Genomic DNA, 16282 nt, shown 5'->3' with positions numbered 1-16282 from the left:
TCCTTTTTTCTTCCTTATGCTAAGCTATCATAGAAATTGTATTTTAAAATGTTAAAAAGAAAACATTCACCCACAAGCCACCCTCATAATATGAACTACTTGTGCACATGTGTGATTGTAACCCCAGCGAACAAGCCATTTCCATTCCCTTTAACATGCTATGGTGCAGATTTGTCCTATGTGGCATGTCTTCCACACTTATTATTGTTTAAAAGTTGCCCAGTGACCACTGAGCTAATGCTCCTATTTTTTATAACATTTCAGTGAACAACTGGGTGCATATCATGTTTTCTCTTTTGAACCATTTCCTGAGAATATCTAGGAGAATGAACAGAAGCATGTGGGTCTAGTAACTAGCTGTGTGTGTATGGTCAGCACTCCTGCCTTAGCACTTCCTAGTTGAATGACTTCAGGCCAAGTCTCTAAACCTCGGGGTCCCCTCATGTAGAAGGTGGATGATGATAAGCTGCCCATCTCATCTTAGTGGCTCCAGGCTTCAGAGAACAGAGGCAGGGAAAGCACTTTGCACAGTGCCCGGCACTGAGCAGGGTCTACATACGTGGCACCGCGATGACTCCAGGTACCCGCTATGACAGAGGCACTTGGTTTTAATCACAGTGCGGCAGTCAACAGCATGCACTCTGGAGCTCAGCTGCCAGGTTCAAGTCCAACCTCCTCGCTGTATGACCTTGGGCGAGTGACTCAACCTCCAGGAGCCTCAGTTTTTTTCATCTGCAAAATGGGGCAGTAATACAGCGCCTCATGGAACTTGTATGAGAATGCAGAGAATAAGGCAGAGAGTGTGCCTACATGATAAGCGCTGTAATTCCCAGCTTCTGTAATTTTTATATCATGCCCAGCCCAAAGCATCCCATGTTAGTCCCTTCCCTGTCATCAGTCTTTCAGTTTGACTCTTGGGTCTCTTGGTGGAGTGGCCCTGGAAGCCAGGAGGACACGCTAGCTAATCCTCTCCTTACAAGTGACTAGTCGGCTCTGCAACCCTGGGTAAAATTACTTAACCTCATGGGCCTCAGTTTCCTCCCTATATAGTATTTTAAGAATCTACCCCATGGGTTGTTATGAGGATTAGGAGACATAATTTAAGCTCCTTGAGAGCTGACTGTACCTTCTTCACCCATCATCCCCTGCCTGTGGATGGTGCTGGGCACAACAGAGCAGACCGATGAGACGAGAAGGAAAGGATGGAGAAAAGGGAGGGGAAAGAAGGATGAATGAAGCACCATGCCTGGCACGCAGCAGTCTCAAAAGAGTGTCAGTTCATCTGCAGTTAATTATGAAGTACTTGTTTCACAGAGCCTTGAGCCAGCCTTCCCCAAAAGCAAGCCGAGTTTCAGCATCCTTCATGATATGAGGATGGAGTGATTTGTATCAAGTCAATATTCATGGACCACTGACTTGTGCAAGACACTCTAGTGGGTGCTCTGCACTGAGCCCAGATAGTAAAGATACGCGTGGGAATCTGGAGAAACAAAGGAAGACACGTTAAGTAAACACACAAAAGGAGGATGGGCAGTACACACCCTTCAGGCCCACGTGCATGGGTGCAGCTCAGGACAGTCAGACCCTACGAGGGAGGCACACCACCCGCCCCACCCTTCTGACGACACATTTGCAGCTGGTGTGGAGATGGCCTGGGTCAGTGATCGGCAAACTGCGGCTCGGTGGGCCGCGGCTCGCGAGCCACACGCGGCTCTTTGGCCCCTTGGGTGTGGCTCGTCCACAAAATACCAACTTCTGCACATGGGCCACGAAGTTTCAATCGCACTGTACGTGTGCGCCCGCACGTGGTATTTTGTGGAGGAGCCACATGTGGCTCGAGAGCCACGGTTTGCCGACCACGGGCCTGGGTGAAAGGAAGCTCGATCAGTGTTGTCGCCAGAACAAACCTCAGTTTAGATGCTCACTCGTTAAAAGGAAACAGTGCATGTGACTCAATCCCACTGCAGGGCATTTTCACTGAGTATAAAGTGGGACTGACCCCACCTAGCAGACACGTTCATGAGGCCACGAACCGAAGAGACTGAGCACAGTATTATCGACGATATTCCCTGTGCTGTACTTGACATCCCTGTGACTGTGTTAACTACCAAATTGTACTTCTCAATCTCTTTACCTTTTAACCCACCCTCTCACCCCTCCCCTCTGGCAACGACTTGTCCGGTCACTGTATCTCTGAGTTTGTTTCTATTTTGTTTGTTCATTTATTTTGTCCTCTAATTCCACACAGAAGTGAAATCATATGATAATTGTCTTTCTCTGACTTATCTTACTTAGCATAATACCCTCTAGGTCCATTCATGCTGTTGCAAATGGTAAGATTTTGTACTTGAAATATTGGGGCGCCCTAGCCAGTTTAGCTCAGTGGATAGAGCACTGGCCTATGAACCGTGTACTGTGGTTGCAGGCAGGCCCCTCCCCAGCCCAGCCCCTGATCGGTTGCGTGCAAGAGGCAATCAATCCATGTGTTTCTCTCACATCGATGTTCCTCTCTGTATTTCCCTCTCTTCCACTCTCTCTAAAAGATCAGTGGGAAATATCCTCGGGTGAGGATGAACCAAACATATATATATATATATATATATGCGATCACTTTGTGAAGTATACAATTGTTTAACACTATGATGTACACCTGAAACTAATACAAAAGAATACCGCATGTAAACGCTAATTAAAAAATAAAATTAAAAAAAGGCTGAGCACAGCAGAAGTGTTGTATACGTGTTGTTTTCTTCTTCTCGGCGGTCCATGGGGGCAGGGAGACAGTAGGTCCTGGAAGCTACTAGGGCAACACCAGGAGAAGCTGGTGGCTCTCACAGCACCTTCTGTTTATGGAGCTTGGACAACGTGCCGTGGCCCCGGGCTGATCCCTTTACATGAATCACTTCACTTAATTCTCACAATACCCTACAAGGTGGGCACTATATGTGGCCCCACTTCACTGACAAACTTAGGCTTGGAGAGGTTACCTAACTTGCTGAGTTCATTCAAACCTCTAGCCCAGTGGTTCTCAACCTTCTGGCCCTTTAAATACAGTTCCTCATGTTGTGACCCAACCATAAAATTATTTTCGTTGCTACTTCATAACTATAATTTTGCTACTGTTATGAATCGTAATGTAAATATCTGATATGCAGGATGGTCTTAGGCAACCCCTGTGAAAGGGTCGTTCAACCCCCAAAGGGGTCGCGGCCCACAGGTTGAGAACCGCTGCATGCAAAGCCAATTCTCACCAAACCTATGGGATGCCGCATCTGTTAATGATTCAATGACAGCAAACTCCCTGCTATTAATGACTGAATCAGTGATTGCAAACGAGCATGCTGTGCAAATGGAAGACACTGCTATTTTAATACCAAGGTTTTTATGTTGAAACCCTATTAGAAGAATCATATCTGTAAATAAACAGATATGAAGCCCTTGATAATGTGTGTAAGATGCCAAATCTGCCAGTAACTGGTGGGGGTGGGGGGAGCACTACCCAGCGGTGGTGCCAGGCTGGACTCAGAAGCTCTGAGAATGATTCGAGATGAAAGGCACACATTGCATGAAGGCTCCCCGGCAGGAAGGAGCACCTATGGGCGTCCTCGGTCAGCAGCCTGCTGCCAAGGTCACCTTGGGCAGTGTGCTCCAAAGACCTGCAGTGTGAGCTGCCGTCTCCCACCAGGATCAGGGATCACCAGACCTCCTGAATGCCCTTATCGGTAGAGCAGGTGAGCGAGGAAGGACTTCTCTGAGGTCTTCCTTCCAGTTCTTGGCTTTAGCGGGCAAGTAGGCAACCTGGCTTCGAAATCAGAGTAATGTGTTCAAATCCTGGTTTGACACCAGCCGTCTGGCCTGGACATGTTAATTGGGCTCTCTGAATCTCATTTCCTCATCTGTAAAATGGGGGTAATAATGCCATAGACTCAGCATGAGAATGAAATGGGGTAAGACACGCTTTAGCATGTAGCAAAGTGCCTGGAAAAGATTATAAATTTCATGACTTCACTACCCAATTAAAAAAGGGAGTCACTTTATTTTTTTTTTAAGTAATACTTTCAAAAATAACTCATTAAGTCAGCCTGCCAGTAATTACCAAAAATGATTTCAATGTTGTTTTCTCCTTTTGTCCCATCCTCCCTGGGTCTCTTCCTTCCTTGCTATTTTCCCTTCCTTCCATCTCAAAAATGATCTATTTTTTCTACATAGAACAGACTGATGGTTATCAAATGGAGGGGAGATTAAGGGATTGGGTAAAAAAGGTGAAGGGGTTAAGAAATACAAATTGGTAGTTAAAAAACAGTCATGGGGATGTAAAGTACCGCCGAGGGCAGTGATGGCGAACCTATGACACGCGTGTCAGAGCTGACATGCGAACTCATTTTTTTGGTTGATTTTTCTCTGTTAAATGGCATTTAAATATATAAAATAAATATCAAAAATATGTCTTTGTTTTACTATGGTTGCAAAGATCAAACAATTTCTATATGTGACACGGCACCAGAGTTAAGTTAGGGTTTTTCAAAATGCTGACACGCCGAGCTCAAAAGGTTCGCCATCACTGGCCTAGGCAATATAGTCAATAATATTGTAATAACTGTGTATGGTGTCAGGTGGGTACTGGAAATATCAGGGGGCTCAATGTGTAAAGTTTATGACTGTCTAACCACGATGCTGTACACCTGAAACTAATATAAAAAATACTGAATGCCAACTCTAACTGAAAAATGAAATAGGAATTATCTACGATCATACAGTTTTGATGTTTCTTTTTTCTTTTTGAAAATATCTTTCAATACAAAGAAAAACTTTGAATAAAACAGGATCCACAGGGAATCCTTTTCATAGGTTCCTCATTTCTTGGATCCCTCTGGACCCCTCTGCCCTTCATGCTTTCTGGGCTGTGCTCTGGCTCACCCAGCCTCTGTGTGGGTCCCACGCCTGGTGTGTGCGGGTCCAGGCCTGGGCAGGCAGCTCTCCCGCTCCCCACGCTCCCCCAGCGGTGCCCTGTGCGGTGGATGCCCTGCAGCCTGGGCACACGGAGGAAACCCCAACGAAGCTGAGAAATAATTCATTCTTCTAATCACAGCAAAGTTTTCAAACTTTAAAACGGAGCCTTGATGAGAAGAAAAGCGGTGTTTTTTTTTTTTTCTAAAAGCCTGGCATTTCTGAAAAGCTCCCCTACCCAACCACAGCGACCTCAAAACCTCTGCCCACTGAATTGAAAATAAAAGTGCATGCAGACCAAAGGCCCTCTCACAACAACCGCGCAGCGCTTTAGAAATCTCTCCAAAGCGTCGAAGTTGTCATGTTTTAATGGAGGGCCTCCAGCCTCTGGAGCCGTTCTTCCTGGTAAACTCCCAGGGCTTTCTCAGCCCACGTTATTTATCTCCTATGATGTCAAATAATGCTTAGGGGCAAACGGTTTTGCTTTTTAAAGAAGTCATCCAATTAAAGAAATAAAACTCCTAGAAACAGAAATTTTAGCCTTTTAGTAGTCATATACGGGTGATACAAAATTAGCTGATTTTGGTTTTGGTGGCTCGAAGAACTTACAGAGGCTCCCAGAGCCTTTCCCCACTCAAGCTGTGTTATCAGCAGTAGAACTGACACTGCACAGAAAACACAGCAAATGTTGAAAGTAATCACAATTCCACCAGAAATAGGTTTGCATTTGTGTCGTGGTCCCGGTTCTGAAACTTTATAAAATCCTAATGATTTCAATAGCAACTTGACCTACCCATGAGTATTTAGAGTTGGTACACAAAGTATAAATATGTTACATGTATCAGCATCCCAAACTTAGATTAATCATTCAGAAAAAGATGAAGTGGAACTCCAAAAAAAAACACTCATGCTCATTTTTTTAAATTACGAATTCTGGAACTGCAATCTTCAAAGAAATACTTCCTTCTTCAAAAGTCTAATATTAGCTTAAGATGATTTCATGGCACTCATAAGAGTCAAAACAAACATGAAATGCATTTGTGCCTCAAAAAATGAGATGCTGGAGGTCTAATTACCAATCGCTAATCACTAATTTTATTTTCGGTGTTGTTAATCCTCACCTGAGGATATTTTTCCATTGATTTTTAAGATAGAGCGGAAGGGAGAAAGGGAGAGGGAGAGAGAGAAACATCGATGTGAAAAAGACACGTCAATTGGCCGCCTCCTGCACAGGCCTGGATTGGGCAACTGGGACCAGGAATTGAACCTGGTGTGCTAACCACTGAGCCCACCAGCCAGGGCACTCATCGCTTTTTAGGTTATTCAAATGACAGTTCAAACTCTAGTTCCCCAGGAGTTCACTGAGTTGCCTGATGGTGCATTCACTCCACAGGATGGATCCAGGGGATCAGTGCTTATGAAGTGCTAACTGTCTGTTCCGAGTAAATACAAATCTGCTAAATGCAGCAATCTCACTTAGGTTGCGCCTAAATCGCGCTGACCTTCAGCACAGTTGGGTAGTCGGGAAACACTCAGGACACAAAGCGCTAACCAACCTTCACGGGGCTGCAGGCTTTTCAAAAGCTTTCTTATTATCCCTTTAAATTCCGACAAGACAACCGCAACAATATAAACACAACAGTTCCAAGTTCACCTGTCAACTAAGAATTACTGACGGCTCAGCAACAGGTTATGCTTTTACGTTTTGCTGAAAATTAAGCAACCACAAAAATAGAAACTGTATATATATATTTTAAAATAATTTTGCTCTGCTTATCGGATATGACACCCTGAAACCACATGATCTCCTGGCACAGGTCAATCCAGCCCTCGTTGCCTAAATCTGGACCATATGCGATGGAAAACAATGACTGAATTTAATTCTTTTCTGCTTTTTATACGCTCTCTCTCTCTAAGGAAGCTGTTAACATTTCAAAAACTCAAAAACTACATGTAGGTAAAAAATCAAATTAGAAAGACAGAAACAGAACAAATGGACATTTGTTGCATTAAAAATATGCAAGAAATACAAAGGAACTACTAGGTACTTTCTCTGCATCCTGCTAAAAGGAGTTTCAGAGACCAGTTCACGTGAAACTGGGTTTTACATTTCCTGAACATCAAGTGTAAAATGAATGCTTCAGTCTTTAACACAGTGATGCTTGTAAGTATCGGGGGGGGGGGGGGAGACAATCACATTCTGGAACTGGGAGGGCCCCCAGAGTTGTGGAGGGGCCCCCGTCCAAGGTGTGCAGCCTATGTCCTCTGAGTGATCTATGGAACTCTCCTCCAGGATTCAAATTCCAGTTAGAAGGTGCTGCCTCTACAAGGACACATTTTCCACTTCCTTAAACACAAAGATGAAATCATGGCCAACAGGAGCACATCAAATGCCTTCTTCACGCAAAAGGCTGAGATATGAAATTAATCCCTCAGTCTAAACACTTTAGAAAAGAATAATTTCTCTTGACATTCGAACTGGGATGCTGCCTTCCTAATACAGAAAACATCTAGATGTGTGGAAACAGGCTAATATTTTTTTTCAGGTTTCTTTCTTTTTCTTTTTCTTTTTTTTTTCAGGATTCTTAACCTCCTTTCCTGACTAGACACCTAGGGTTAGGCCTAGAAACTCCAGATAATAATTATTAGTAAAAATAAAATCTGCCATTTACTGAGCAATTTCAGAGTGAGCCGGGCTTAGCTGAACATACACAATCTCACTATAATCTCTAAACCAACCTAAGAAAGTAAGGAGTGGATGTTTTCACAAAGAAGGGAAACGAGGCTTAAAGAAGTTAGGTCATTTGCCGGGGTCACACAGCTAGACAGTGACCGATCTGGGATTGAAACCTTGGTCTGTGTCATGGCAGAGCTCATTTATTAAGTCCCACCACATTCATCTGAAGTCACGTTAACACATATTTGTGAATGGCTTCTAGCTGCAACATACTGTTTGTTAAATTACCTAACAGCTACATGTATTATCACATCACGCTTTTGCTTCATTAGTTTGTTCTTACTGAGGCGTCTGTATGTGAGACATCTTTAGAGACTAAGCAAGTGTGCACTACAGTTCAAATGAATCAAATGTTAACTGAACTTCACATGAATCCCAAAGACTACAGCACATTCATATCTGTAATACAGATACAAATGCTTTATATCCCTTATCTTTGCCAACAATAATTTAAAATTTTGTCTCCACAGTTTAAAGAACTACCCTAACACCTTTTTATCGGGAGAAAACAGCAAGTCCTTTGCTTTTGCTAGAATGGTGTATGCTTTATTGAACATCCCTTTCCCTACCTTCTCCCTTACTAAACCAGAAAAGAGGGAACCAGTATATAGCCTTGTGACTAAGAGTATAGATCTCCCATGGGTTCGGCCACTTACCCCCTTCATGGATAGCTTCTATATTCCTCAGTTTCCCATTCCAGAAAATGGAGTAGATAGCCCAGCTGGTTTTATTTCAGTGGATAGACCATCAGCCCAAGGACTGAAGGGTCCCATGTTCGATTCCTGTCAAGGGCACGTACTTTGGTTGCAGGCTTGATCCCTGTGTAGGAGGCAACCAATCTATGTGTCTTTCTCACATTGATACTTCTCTCTGCGCCCCACCATTCCCTTCCACTCTCTCTAAAAATCAAAGGGAAAATATCCTCAGATAAGGATTAACACACACAAAAAAATGGAGTAGATAATAGCGCCCATACATATAATATTAAAATATAACTAATAATGCATTGAAAGCACTGAATACTTGCCTAGTCCATGAAAAGCATTTAATAAACATTGATTTTAAGAAAAACTAGATTTATCATTTGCATTCTGCCTTGGGAAAATTAGGCGCATGCCGTTGAGGTTGACCTTCTTTCCCATACCATCAAGGTATGTTTTGCCAGCCAGGCCACAGGAGCCCGAAACTCACCGAACACCTCACTGGCTTTCATTTCTGCCGTTAGCTCATTTAAACTGTGATGAACAACATTCCTTCTCTATAGGATTGAGGTGAGCATCATATAAATAAGGTATTTAAATAAAAAATGCTTATTAGCAAAGTGAAGACACAGCGTAAGTGTTGAAGATATGGTATCTATTACCACTTTCTTTTTTAAATATATTTTATTGATTTTTTTTTTTTTACAGAGAGGAAGGGAGAGGGATAGAGAGTCAGAAACATCGATTAGAGAGAAACATTGATCAGCTGCCTCCTGCACACTCCCCACTGGGGATGTGCCTGCAACCAAGGTACATGCCCTTGATCGGAATCGAACCTGGGACCCTTGAGTCCGCACGCCAACACTCTATCCACTGGGCCAAACCGGTCAGGGCTCTATTAACACTTTCACATTTCATGCTCAACAGCCCTATTAGATGGTTGTATCAGTTTCCTAAGAAAATTGAGGCTCAGCAGCTATTAAGCTTCCAGACCAAGGGCACATGGCTTTACGTGGCAAAGGGCACCCTATGAAAGGCAGCCACCTCCCCATCACCGGGCTCTCTCTTCATTACTCCAGGTAGCGTTTATTTTCTTCACGTGCTCTGAAATTATCTATTTTTCTTGTTTTCTTGTTTGTCTGTCTACAGTTTATGCTCCAGAGGAAGAGATGGCATTTTTGTTAAGCCCAACATCTAGCAGAGTGCTGGGCACATAGGAGACACACAGTTTCCTTGAATTAATGAATTAATGAATGAGGCAAGCTAAATTTGTCCAAAATCTATATTCAACCACTCTGATGCACTGCCTCCGATTAAGGCCATCATTTAAAATCCTCTTCAAATGCAGAATCACGTGACTCCTTCCCAGCGGTTTTCTCAGGAGCCCAGAGATGACAACATTCCGTGCCTCTCCACTCTCATCCATACATCCCCCTTCTCACCAAGTGGGACTCAAATCCACCTCGAGGTCAGAGGCATGGCCCACCCCTGCCCAGCTGGCACTCCAGCAGTGCCCAGATGAAGTATGTCGGGTGGGGCAAGGAAACACGCCTCCCAAGTCTGGTCTCCCACCCAGCTCTACCATATACTGTGACCCCAGGCAAGGTCCAGACCCTCTTTCACTCTAGAAATGGACAACGCAGAACTGTGGAAAGGCTTAAATGGCCCACGTGTGGAAAAGTGCCGGTTCCGGGCTGACTCCTGGTGGGTACTCGGCAAGTGAGAGCACCCTTTCTTCTAGGCTCCAAGGGGACTGTTTTTATGTCCTGGGAGAGCTAGCTCATCACCCTCAGTGTGTTCTCATCTTCTCTCATCAAACACATTCTAAAGTCCTTGAAGGCAGGAGCCGTGGCCTTGTCCATCCCTCAGGTCTGCCACCAGCACGTGCTCAGGGAGAAAGACTGGATAAAACCTGTTAAATTTGCCCAAAGAAGTTTTTAACTTTCACCGAGCACTTCCAAATAATCTGTCTTGGGTTCATTCTGGGTCCCCTAGACCTTAACAAAATTGCAAAGACATAAAATAGAGTGACAGGAGTGAGAACAACATCAGGGACTTCTCCCACGTTTTCCATCCACTGGCCCCTGGAACCCAGCAGGGACAGAGGAAGAGTGTCCCCGGGGACCTGTCGGACATGTGGGGTAGGTAGGCTCGCAAGGCTCTATGCAAGCAGAGACCTGGTATCCCAACTTGTGATGCACCATTTTATACCTTCTCAGCCCTTCTGGCAACGACACCATGGCAAACAGAAACAGAACCTGACTTAGAATCACCACCTTACAATGTTGGAGGTGGAAGACAAACCCTGTTCTGGACACAGGTCACAGTAATGCCTCTCTCGTGGAGCACTTGTGAGGATCAATGACCACAAAACTACTTTATAAACAAAGTACCAGGCAGATTCACATATATGCAGAAGACATGCACGGACACAGCCATGTAACTGAGTGGTAAGACGTCTAGAGAGACCATAGCCACCATGATCACTAAGTTCAATCCATTCATTTCCAGCCGAGGGCAGAAGGGAAGAGGTCACCTGCCACCTGCTCCAATGATCACCAGGAGGGGTGGCTCTGTGACAACAGCCTCACCTCTTTCTAAAAGTTCGAGCAAGGGGGGTGGGGGGAGGGAGGGTAGAGTGTAGTGTTCCTTTGACGGCAACATTTTGTCACACTGGCCAGTGTTTATTCTCCCCAACATCTGTGTGGCTCTATGATGCTGACCATCATCCACAGGCATTTCAGTGTTTCCTAAACTGACGTTGCACACAGCCCCATAAAATCTAGTGTTTTACAGTAAGTTCCTTTGGGATGCAAGGAGTTGACCAAAGACTTAAGGGATGTGCCTCAGGTGTCCCTGAGAAAGGAAATAATGGACCTTTGAAAATGGTTATCCGAGGCTCTTGATTCCTAAAATCCTAAATAACTTTTAAAAACATTTTCGCTTATTATTAGTTTGGCGAGGGTTCGCCTATTGTGTAGTGGATCACAGGTCAGACAGTGGCAACCAGCACACACATGCTTCCTGGATTCTAGAGTAAAGAGGGTATGTTTAACTTGTGGAGAATCCCAGCTGTTCCCCCCCTCCCCCTTCATTTTACAGGCAAGGAAAATGAATCTTGGAAAGGCTAGATGTGCCTGAAGGAACACTGCAAGTGGTTGAGTGGGATTATAACTCAGCTTTTCCCATTGTACAAAGGACAGAAAAAGTCAGACCCTCCAAGATTTTCCTGCCTTATCCTATCCCTTCCCGCTTTGAGATCCGGTTGGAGAAGGGGGTGAGAAATTCACCCTGGGTGATCCACAGGTCGTGGGGAAGAAAAGCCAGAACCTTTCACGGTGGCGGCGAGCCTGTGGCTCCCGGGGGGCGGCGGGCGCACTGGCCAGCGGGCCTCTAACCCCAGATGGGGAGAGTGCCTGGAAGAGAACCCGGAGAGAAGGGTGGGGGCGCAGGAGGGTGAGAAAAAGGTGTAGCTGCAGGAGAGAAATTAGAGACCTGGGCGCCTCTGGGAAGCTGGACGGTCCGCTCTCACGGAGCGGCGGGGAGGCCCCTGCAAACTCCTCTCTCCTGCACTCGACCCTTTGTTGTCGGCCTCTGCCGTTGGCTCCCGCTCCTGCCCTCCGGCCCCCCGCCCCGCTGAAGTCACCCCAACTGCACTCATAATATTTTGCTTTGCGCCGGGTCTGTTTTCTGCCACCAACTTCCAACAGTCTCCATGGCAACGCACTGGGGAGGAGGAGAGCGCGTCTATGGAAATCCCAGGGCCTAGCGGCCGGGCGGCCCCGGCAAACTTTTCCGGGTCTCCGAGTCCCGCAGGCCGGGTAGGAGAGCGCAGCCGCGGGGAGTCGCGTGCGGGGCTCCCTGGCCCGGCCTACGCGCTGTGTCGCGCTGGTGAAGGCTGCAGCCACGGGGCCTGGGGACCCTGGGACCAAGCGACTCTCATTTGACCCCGCTGCCAAACCCAGACGCAGGCGCTTGGCAGGTGGCGAGAGTGGGGGCGCGCATTCCCCCCATCGCCGGCCACACACACGTGTGAAGGGAGAGACTATCTCATTGAGGTGCGGGAGCAAAGCCGACACCCTGGCCCCTTAACCCCCACAGACCTGGTCTCCAGGACGGAGAAGGCGGCTCCTTGCCTAGGGCCGAGCTGGGAGAGAATGCAAGAGGCAAGGGCCCCGTCCTTACCGGGCTCTGACTGCCCCGTGGGCTTCGCGCACAGCCACCGCGTGTCCTGCCCTGAGGGCCCACGGGGCCAGGTCGGGCCCGGTGCTGCGCCGGCACCTGTGAAGCAGCGCGCCTTCCCGCCGGCGCGGCCCGCGGGGCTCAAATCCGGCTCCAGGGGGAACTTTGGCCGCCCCAGCTCTGGACTCCGGAGACGGGGCCAGAAGGCGGGTACAGGCCGAAGGTTCCAACGCCGGCTCCGCAGTGCCCCTCGCTACGGCGCCATCCCGGGTACCGAGCAACAACCCTTCTGTTGCGTAGGCGAGCGCCCTGGCCCCGGCCCAGTTCGCACCAGTTCTGCGTGACCTAAAATTCCACCTCCTTTCCCCCTTCGTTCTCGAATTTTCGGATTCCTTCAGGAACTGAGCGACGCTCGCCGGGGCAGGGCAGCCTGGATTGGACCCACAGGCCAGAAACGCGGGCGGCCCGCGCGCGCAGGGTGGGCCACGTCGGTGCTTCGGGGGCTGCGGCGCGGCCCGGGAGACGTGCGCCGCGCCCGCGGCAAAGGGCGCACGGGCCGCAGGGCGCGCCGACGGCCTCACGCACGCACGCACGCGCCCCTGGCCTGCGCCGCCGGCCCGGTTCGGCCGCGAGGCCGGCCTCGGGGGAGAGGGTCTCCGCTTGCCGCGCTCTGCAGCTCGCTCGCTGCAGGCCCCCGAGGCGCGCGCCGGCTGTCCGGCCTCCCCCGACGGCGCCATTGTGTGAGCCCCCCACTTGTGGAGTATTTTGGGAAAACTGGAGGCATATATTACCGGCTCGGTACTCGGAACAAAGGGGCGCGTTTCCCGAGGTCACGCTGAAGTGGCCCCGGGGCCACCACGAGAGCCCGGCCCCTGCAAAATTGTCCTCCCCGGCCCGAGGCACTTGGCGGGGATTTTCCTTTTAAGAAGAGAGGACGGAGGCCCGGCTCGCCCGCCTCTCTGATCCTGGACGCTCCCGACGTGGCCCCCGCACTCCTGCGAAGCGGCTGCTGGAGCCCTTTCGGAAGGAGATGACAATAGTGATGCTCGTGGTTCTGGTCGCCCGCGATCTGCTGGGAAAGGAGCAGAATCGAACTGCTCCGGGGAGCGCCCCTCTCCGCCGGCCGGGCAGCAAGGACCTTTACATAACAAGGGAGGCTCACAAGAAGGGCTAATTGGATTAAGTTCTCTGGAAGGGAGGTGAGGGAAGGCTCCTGGGCCGGACCCCGCCACGCCGCCCTGCCCTGGTCCTCGGTGGTGCAAGCCCGAGGGAAGTGTCACCTGGGGCGCCTCGTGTCATTTCCTCATGCTCCTATTTGCCAAGCCTCTGGGTTGTGAGTTTAGGAAAACTATCTAGACGTCTCCGTTGTTCGAAAGGGAGAGGAGAATGGATGAGGGAAAGACTTCAGTTTCCCCATTTAGGATGTTTGCAGTTGAGGTCAAGTGACCAGGTGTCCCACGGCCATCAGCTGCGGGGAAGGCAGAAACCAGAAGGTTTCCATCGCCCCAGGAACGCAGGGAAGCGCTCCAGGCATGCGGAAGGGGCGACTGACACTCCCGCTGGACCATGGCGGGAGTCGGTGCCGTGAGACCCCAAGTCCCTCCGTAGGCCCCTTGCAAATACAGTGCAGAATGAGTTTAATTTCATTTCCTTCGAGGATCTTCACCTCTCAAGTCGGGGTGCTCAAAAGGTGCGCAGAGGAGAAAGCACTGGACGTGACAGTGTGGAGGGAGGACCTCTTTCCCTCTCTGGGCACCTTCTTTGCCGCCAGCGGAGAGAACCCAGCAGGGCCCGCCTCTGCCAGCAACCGGGGCGCGCAGCAGGAGCCGCCTCTCCTTGCCTTGGTTTGTCATCGCATCTAGGAAGGAGGCCCGCGGAGCTCAGCCTGTCCCCACTCCCAGGGGGTCCACACCCACCCCGGGGAGCGCTATGGAAGAGGAAATTGGCTCTTGGGAATCAGAGAGAGACAACTCTCCTGGAAAACCAAAGATCGGCCTGGCCAAAGGGGGTGGGTGTCCTGGCCACCAGGGCCTCGGCAGGAGCCTTTAGTCCCTGGAAATCTGTCTACAGGGACCAAAGATAGACCATCTGGGGCGATGCCGGATGACCCCTGCACCTCCCCACACCCATTTGGCTGGAGGTGGGAAACATCCGCGTGGTGATTTGCTCAGGGAAGACCCGGTCGCGCGCGCGTGTGTTGGGGGTGGCAGACGCTGGAAGGCACTTGTTGCGCAGCGCATCCTCCCAAGTCTGGCGTCAAGCTGCTGCCTTCGCCCCGGCTGCCCTCACCGCCCGGTTTCTGCTCCTTCCCAATCCTATCTCCCCAAGAAATCCCGAGGCTGCCGCGGAGTCCGGGTAGGAGCAGACTGCGGCCAGGGAAGGGGGTGAACTTCTTCCACCTGGAAGGGACGTAGGGAGCATCGTTCAGGTTTAGAAGTTCGGCGGCTCTTTAAAGGCGCTAGAAATGGGAGGTGGCGAAGGCTCTGCTGGAGAAAGAACAGAAGCGCCGGCTTTTTCGTTGGAAGAGATTCTTTGGCTTCCTCGGTTTTTACAGACCGCCGCGACCCCAAAACTAACAGCCAACAGCCGCCAAAGTGCCGAGCAGTTGGCAGACCCCGCCGCCAGGCCTCGCAGGCTCCGCTGCGTCCCTCCCTCCCTCGGGCAGTCACAACCGCTGCGCCTCGGTGGGTGCCCCTTCCCCGCAGGGAGGCTACAGCCGGCCTCGGACGGCCTGGAGCTCCCACCGCCCAACCGGGCGCGATTCCCCAGGACCACCGGGTTCGCCGGTCGCCACTCCCTCCAGCGGCGAGTCTCCGCCAGCTGGAGCCTCGGTCCCCACCTCCCAGGCGCTGTGCGAAGCCGTAGCCCTACTCCGCCTCCGGGGCGTTCCGCTCGGCCTCCTGGCCCTCGCCACCAGCCCCAGAGCGCACCGCTATTCCGGAGCCCCCACCTGGGGGAGGAAGCGCGCCCGGAAGGGGCAGTCCGCTCGCAAAGTTTCTGCAAGTGGCACCTCGAGCTCGCCACGAGCCAGCGAATCTTTACGTAACTTTGTGTCCCGAGCAAGCGAAAGCGCGCTCCTCGGCGCGTGCGCGCGTGCATACACACTCACATTTGCACTCACACACTTGCAAGCATCCACTTGCACGCATCGTGCCGGACTGAAAACTTCTACACGCCTTCCGTTATCTCCTGGGGTTCCACTGTCAAGTTGGCCTTTCTGAACTTTTTGCAACTCTTTCTGAAGTTTCCCCTCTCCCTCTCTTTCCCTCCCAATGTCTCCCCCCAACCCCCACCAGTAGGACTAACCTGTGGAATCCATGTCGGGTTCCTCCAGTAACCCACAATGCATGCTCTTCCCATGGACAGCACAGGCGCCCCCCAAAAGTCTTGATGTTTGGGGATCCCCTGTGCTAGAGCCGCCCAGGGAGGAAGGGAGTGAGAAGGGGAGAAGGAGAGAGAGAACGCAGAGAGTGGAAAGTGAAAAGGATAAAGGGGAGAAGAAAAAGAAAGAGAAAGAAGAAAGAAAAGAGAAAGAAGAGAAGGAGAGAGAGAGAGAGAGAGAGAGAGAGAGAGAGAGAGAGAGAGAGAGAAGAGAGAGAGGAGAAGGGGGAGAGAGAAAGCCAGCGAGCGAGGAGACACGCAGAAATCCAGCCGGGCAAAGCCAAACCCGTCAAAATGTTTGCGGATGTTTCATGGGAAAAAGCATCATTTTATA

The 16282-nt window shown here is 49.8% G+C and overlaps 1 protein-coding gene across 1 annotated transcript in view; it reads right to left on the bottom strand.

Moving 5' to 3' along the window:
- RFX4 (regulatory factor X4) overlaps positions 1-16081 on the bottom strand; it is a 131711-nt gene extending 115630 nt beyond the window's left edge. Inside the window, exon 1 of the mRNA XM_036300786.1 lies at positions 15874-16081. Within this exon, the coding sequence (XP_036156679.1) occupies positions 15874-15916 (43 nt within the window). The 5' untranslated portion in view covers positions 15917-16081. The remainder of the gene's footprint in view (positions 1-15873) is intronic.
- Positions 16082-16282: the final 201 nt, after the last annotated feature.

This window comes from Myotis myotis, unplaced genomic scaffold (genome assembly GCF_014108235.1).
Source record: "Myotis myotis isolate mMyoMyo1 unplaced genomic scaffold, mMyoMyo1.p scaffold_m19_p_3, whole genome shotgun sequence".
In the NCBI taxonomy this organism is placed as follows: domain Eukaryota; kingdom Metazoa; phylum Chordata; class Mammalia; order Chiroptera; family Vespertilionidae; genus Myotis; species Myotis myotis.
The sequence above is the reverse complement of the archived record's forward strand: the minus strand, read 5'-3'. Positions and strand labels throughout refer to the sequence as shown.